Source organism: Borostomias antarcticus (assembly GCF_949987555.1).
Source record: "Borostomias antarcticus genome assembly, chromosome: 5".
Taxonomy (NCBI): domain Eukaryota; kingdom Metazoa; phylum Chordata; class Actinopteri; order Stomiiformes; family Stomiidae; genus Borostomias; species Borostomias antarcticus.
The window spans coordinates 5,619,503-5,626,270 of record NC_140238.1 but is presented as its reverse complement, the minus strand read 5'-3'; the positions used below and the strand labels follow the sequence as shown (position 1 = coordinate 5,626,270).

General features: G+C 50.4%; 1 protein-coding gene across 1 annotated transcript in view; it reads right to left on the bottom strand.

Moving 5' to 3' along the window:
- Positions 1 to 927: 927 nt before the first annotated feature.
- Positions 928 to 6,768, bottom strand: part of LOC311308659 (AT-rich interactive domain-containing protein 1B-like) — a gene marked incomplete at both ends in the record, with an annotated part of 129,714 nt that continues 123,873 nt past the window's right edge. Inside the window, 6 exons of the mRNA XM_084437666.1 lie at positions 928 to 2,751; positions 3,116 to 3,246; positions 3,876 to 4,641; positions 5,950 to 6,025; positions 6,121 to 6,240; positions 6,370 to 6,502. Coding sequence (XP_084293792.1) covers positions 928 to 2,751; positions 3,116 to 3,246; positions 3,876 to 4,641; positions 5,950 to 6,025; positions 6,121 to 6,240; positions 6,370 to 6,502 — 3,050 coding nt within the window. The remainder of the gene's footprint in view (positions 2,752 to 3,115; positions 3,247 to 3,875; positions 4,642 to 5,949; positions 6,026 to 6,120; positions 6,241 to 6,369; positions 6,503 to 6,768) is intronic.

Genomic DNA, 6,768 nt, shown 5'->3' with positions numbered 1-6,768 from the left:
ATATGTATAATAACAATAACAAATCTTACCAATAATAAAAGTATTTGTTCAGAAGTAATCAGAATCTTTTTTGTAGTAACAGTACTTTTGATTGTGAAAGTACAGAATCAGGTTTGTCAAATGTACAACAGTCTATATACACAGTGTCCACTTGAATTAAAAAAGGAGATTAAACAAACATAATACAAGTGCTTAAGAAACATACAGTTTCTCTGTAATTATTGACCCTCAGGTTGTGGCTATGATTGATATTAACATCAAAGTGAGTCAAATTTGGATGGAGGCCTGATTGGCTGATGCAACACTGCCTACCCATGGTCAAAAGCACGCATTGCATGTGTTTCAAAAGATTCACATATTTTAGTCGGACAACTTGCACTAGTCCTATTGCACATCTTTTTTTTTTCCAGCAATGGAAACATTTACATTTCTGTGTAAAAAACATTTTCCAGAACACATGGTGACAAAAGTTCTATCTACTGTACAACACTTGTCACAATTTAAATAAATCTGCTTCTCCATTAACAAACCTAAACACACATAATTAGATAACATGAATATTTATAAAACAAAAAACATTTCATAGGAGAAAAGGGAAACAAAAGAATCAGCACCAAAATCCGGCAACAGCTTTGGTTAAACAAATGAAGGACAAAACAAAAACAAAGACTTACCAAAGTCTTCAAACAAACATATCAACAACAGCAGGTATTAAATATATGTATTAAAATCATCTGTCAAATCACAAAACCAAAGTGTAAATGGAGCCCTGGAGCTATATATATATATATAGATATTTGTATTTTTATATATTCATGATATAAAAACAAACCTTTTTCTTCCATTTCATTTAAATAAAAAATATAAAACCACAGAAATAACTCGTCCGTGTCAGCGTCCGTTGCGCAGGTCCCGCCTCTCCTCCTGTCATAATTTCCCAAACTGAAAGAGTACTTGGCAAACGATGGCCGCCACCCCCGAGTTGAGCACCGAGGAGATGGAGATGTCCAGTAGCCTGCCTTCGTAGAGCACGAACTCCGATTTGTTCTCCTCCACCTTGGCCATGGCCAGCAGGGCCTTGGCCGCCCTGCACATCATGTTGATGCTGGGAGGCTCGCCGGGCGGGTGGCCCATGTGCAGCAGGCTGTGGGGGCTCTGCTGGTACTGGGCTGCGCTCACCCCGTCCTCCAGGAAGCCCACCAGGCTGCCGACGCTGCTCTTCTGCACGGCGATGGCGCGCGCCGCCGTGGGCTCGCCTTGGGCCAGGTTGGACAGGATGGCCACCGCCATCTCGCGGTACACCTGGTTCTTGCGCTGGCCCACATAGCGCACTAGCGTGGCGAACAGCTTCTCCTGGCGGCTGAAGGGCGGCGTGGCGAGCAGCAGGTCCACGTTGCCTTCCTGGACGCTGAGCTTGCACAGGCACTCCAGCACCAGTCTCTGGGGGTTGAGGGGCGAGTGGGGGGCGGCGGACGGAAAGGGGTCCTGGGCCTCGGCCGAGGGGCACACCATCCAGTGGAGCAGGCCGTCCAGGATGGGCAGGCAGATGCTCTCCGGGTAAACAGACAGGTCCAGCTGACCGGCGATGTTGGCCAGGGTCACCATAGTGTTCTCCCTGAGCACCGAGAGACAGTCCCACCACCACTCGTCCTTGCTGCACGCCGACCCCGTCTCCTGCTGCTCGTCCCTCTGGTAGCTCGGTGGCGCCCTCTTCCTCTCCGGGTGCTGGTGGTGCAGCAGGAGGAGCTTCCCCAGAATCAGAACCAGGTTGGCGTGTCGGGACATGTCCGAGTCGTTCCCGGGGATGAAGGAGAGGCTGCGGACGATGTTGGAGACGCAGAGGCAGCGTTTGGCCAGGGAGTCCTGCCAGGGCAGGGAGGTGGACAGGGGAGTCTCGTCCAGGCAGTGCGGCTCGTCCTCCAGCAGGGTGATGCGGTCCAGGCCCCCGTCCGGGAGCAGTCTGAAGGGGTAGGTGGGAGAGGAGTGAGTCGGCTGGCCGTCGGAGATGACCCCCAGCCGGGCGCAGAGCACGTCATCGATGGTGGCCGTGATGACTCTCTGCGTCTGCCCCGCCCCTTCTGTCGCCGCGTCGCTTTCTCGTCCTCCCAACGAGTTTTCTCTCTCCATGGCTTCCTCGGTTACGATTGGCTCGTCGCCCCTGGGTTCAAAGTGCGTCTGTATGTGGGCAGTGGAGTCTCCCCCGCCGATTTGCCAGTGGAGCAGTCCGCTGGTGAACTCCGTCACGTGACCGAGCAGCTCCGACTTGTCCTCAATCAGGTCCTCTTTATGAAGGATCTTGATTGGCAGCTTGTCGTACTTGCTGGCCTGTTTAGGCCTGGGCTCCAGGTCTGACAAGGGCTGGTCAGCTGAGACGTCCTTACCCTCCTCCGTCTCTTTTTCGCTCCCCCCTTCCTCTCTTTCTTTCTCTCCCTCCTCCTCGTTCTCCTCCTTCTTTACCTCCGCTTCCGAGTCCTCCCTCGCTACCTCGGGGGCTGCTTCTGCCGCAACGGGCGGGGCTTGCTCTGTGATGTCGCCCGGTGGCTCCTCCCTCTGCCCCGCCTCTGGCTCAGGCTCCGGTTGGACGTCACCGTCTGTTTCCATGTCAGAGGTCGGCTCCTCCCCCTGGTCTGAGGCTGGGCCCAGGAGGGTCTTCTGAGCCACGGTTCCCACCTCGTACTCCGCCAGGATGCCAAACATCTCGATCAGACAGCGCCTGAAGTACTCCACGATCAGCTCCAGGAAACCTGGCAGCTGGGAAAAACCAAACAACAGAGCTGAATTATCATCATTGATAAACTCAGTTACACCTTTTTTTGTGCCAAATAATACCCTTATACCTCAACGACCAAAGTCAGCAGATAAACCAATCAGTTGGGGGCTGGCTCAGTCTCTTCTAAGACTATCTATTTGTGCGGTCCTGTCTTTGCACTGTCCTGTCTCGTCCACGCACCCTGTCCAATGTGGTGACCATCCTATGCACCATGCCCGAAGTAAATTCCTAGTTCCTATGTTGAAAAACTACATGGCAATAAAACAAATTCTGATTTTGACTGATATTTTTTAGGAGTCTAGTTGTACAGTAGTTATTCACAGCTATCTTGTAAGTGAGCGTTACCTGAGAGAGGTTGAATGAGGCCACAGTGCTGTCGTCATACAGCAGGATGTTGATGGTGTCCAGGGCCCATGTGCTCTCAGCCAACAGGCCCGACTTGAGGGACATCATCACTCGCCAGGCCTCAGGGGTCCCTAGGTAAATCAACCAATCAATCAATCAATCAATCAATCAATCAATCAATCAATCAATCAATCAATCAATCAATCAATCAATCAATCAATCAATCAATCAATCAATCAAAGCTTTATTTGTATTGCGCATTTCATACCCAGAGGCAACACAATGCACTTAACAGAGAACAAGGGAGGTGGGTATACAACCCACCTCTACATATTCCAGAGGGAAGCAAAAAAAACAGTAATCACCCGGGGGCCAGATAAGTGAGCTGTAAAAATTCTTCCCTGACCCCTCTCAACAAGGCGATCGAGCAAGCTCCTGAAGTATGTTTGTCTACCGGCTATGAACATTTATAAAGCAATAAATTACATTAAATTACATTTTCAGAGTAAGAAAAGCTAAAAAACAACTAGTGAGAAGAGCAAAGGACAGAGGACTGTATCCATGGGGTTGAGCACTGATATTCATTGCAGAGTGTCCTGATATACAAGGTCAGTCATGAGAAAGGACATGTAAATGTCAAGAGGAATTTAGACCTTTGAAGTGTCTTCATGGGTTCATCCACCAACCAAAATAGCAGTAATTACTGTAGATTATGTTAGAAAAACAGAGTATAGAATGACTGGGTAGGTTCGTGTCTCACCAGTGTCCTTGGAGGTGATCTTGCGTCGGGGCTTGAGAAGGGGCATGGTGGCCTCCACCGATCCCAGTGGGTAGTTCAGGTCTCTCCGCAGGTTTGGAGGGATTTGCCCCATCGGCCCACTGCCCTGCGAGCCTGGCATGGGCATACCCGGCTTGGGCATCTTCATCGAGGACATAAAGGCTGCCTTGTTGGGGGACATCCGCGCCTCCAGAGACCGCTGGAAGGCGCCGGGGCTGGGGGCTCGCGGGAGGTGATTGGCCATGGACGGGGACGTCTGATAGGACGAGGGGGGCTGGCGAGAGGACACGGGCGTCATCCCGCCCGCGGACGACATGTAAGACGGCTGGCGGTGCCACTGGCCCTCCTGGCCGGCCCTGCCCTCCACATCGTCCACTCTGCCCATAGGGCCGTAGGGATGCATCTGGGACGGCGCCCCCTGTCGGTTGGGGTAAGGATAGCCCATTTCTGTCCTGGGGGGCCACATGTTGGGCTGGGGGCCGTCCCCTACGCTGTTGGGGGTCCCTGCGCTCATCATGGCGTGCTGGGGGTGCTGCCCGGCCCCCGGGGGCCCCTGCATGCGGTCCCGGGGGTAAGGGTAGGGGAACTGGCCCTGCATGGGCCGGCGCTCGGGGCCGGAGTAGGCGGCGCCGCCGTACGGGCCGTACATGTCGGGCTGCTGGTTGGCGTACTGCATGGCGTACATCTCGCCCTCGTGCCTCTTCCCCGGGGGGCCGCCGTACATCCCCTCCATGGGCCGCTTGTAGCCCTGGGGAGGCGGGGACAGGGATGGCTAGGTCAGGGCTGATGGACACGAACCAATCACGATGTGTTTACCTACTCGGCTAATTTATCTATCCACTTTATGACACACACATACAATAATACAATCATTTTTCTTTCTTCTTTAAAAAAAAAAAATCAAGTCATATCAAATCAAACTTTATTCGTACGGCGCATTTCATACACAGAGGCAACACAATGCGCTTTACAGAGAGCAAAGGGGATCACGGATCCTACCCCTACATTTTCCAGAGAGATGCAAATGTACAGTAGGGCTGCTCGATTATGGCAAAAATCATAATCACGATTATTTTGAATGGTATTGAGATCACGATTATTTAACACGATTATTCATTGAATTCTTTTTTTTTATCAAAAGTTTTAACATTTTCTTAACAAATTTTCTTAACAAATCAAATTATTGACTTTGATAACAATTAATTTATTAAATGTTGACAGTGGCTTTTCTTTTTAACAATGTTCTTTGGATTAGATACATTTCTCCCATGGGAGACAAATAGTGAACCTTGACCTTGATAAATAAATTAATAAAAGTGCCAAAACTGAAGCTTCAAAGCACCGGCACCACCACAGAAGAAGACTACCTCGGAAAAATAATTTCACTAGGACAGAACGCGTCTAAATAAGTTATTTAATGGTAGCGCCGAGGCTTCAAAACCCAGCATTTGTTAAAATAGACCCTTTTGCTTAGGTGAGTGACGTTTCATGTTTCTCTGACACTTGTAAATATGAGCGCCTCTCCTAAATAGGCCAACACCGATTTATTTTGATGGCAAAGTGAATGGAGCAGGAAAGGACTGTTGTCTGGCATGAACGAGCGGAATGTGACAGCGGGACTGAGAAGGGCTGCTTTGAGGGGCAGCTACGACTGCGTAGCACATTTTACACACCGTGTCAACTTGGTCCAAATCTGTCTCCGCGAACCCATAGTGTTTCCACACCACTGACGTGGTTTTAGCTCTCTTGTCCACCTCTCGTTCTGCTGCCATAATCTTCTTCTTGTCGTGTTTTGTTCGAGAGGAGCATGCGTGCGCCTTGCTTGACAACTCGTCTCGCTTTGAACTAAAGTGTCAAGCACAGTATAGCTCTGCAGTGTAGGGTGCACTTGATTTGTGCAAAATCGTTTTATGGCGATTATTTAGTTTTAATGATCGTTGACAGCCCAAATCGTAATCTAAATTAAAATCCGATTAATCGAGCAGCCCTAATGTACAGTATGCTTTAATGCGTATGCCATTGTTCTTTGGGCTCTCTATTTGAGTGTGTCGCTCACCTGTTGCTGGGGGTACATCCCTGAGGGGTGCATCCCGTATGGAATACCGGGGTACTGCTGACCATAGCCGTCGTGTCTAGAGGAGAGGAGAGGTCACACCAGAAGTGAGGCACTACATCCCTGAGGAGAAAAAGGGAGTATTTTCTGGTGTAAGACGACTCCCTCATTTACCTTTGCTGGGAGGGGTACCTATTGGAAGAGTATAAGCTGCCCTCGCTGTTGGAAGGTCCCATGTTGCCCTGACCCCCGGGGGGACCCATACTCCCCTCCATCCCCATCACGTGGTCCGGTCTGCAGGACAGACAAAGACGTCGGTCGGTATTGACGGGAGATACAGTACACTTTGTGTTGTGGGTTACCGCGTGCTGACGGCGCGTTCCGTCTTACAGGCAGTCCGCCACCGCCCCGTGCCGGGCCTACCTCCTGTCGTAGCCGGGTCCGTAGGGGTACTGGGGGCGCTGGGCCATGCCCAGGCCTGACGGGGGCCGGCCGTACACATCCTGCATGCCAGCGCCGGGCATCTGGCTGGGCATGTAGGGCTCTCCGCCCGCCACTGAGGACACAGACAGAGGGGAAAAACACACAAATACAGGTGTGGCTCAGCGAGACATTTCTCTGAATAATCTTTGAATGAATATCTTATTCCCAGGTTTGCATCTTTTAATCCCTTTGGCCCTAGTTTAGCTTTTCTTTAAATTCCTGCGCATTCTGTTCGACTCAATGTTCTCCTGTCTTAGCCTTATTGATTTGATTGTCTTTATCTTTGCCTGTAAAGCACCTTGAGAGTTATTCTGTAATTTAAAGTGTGCCGTATAAATA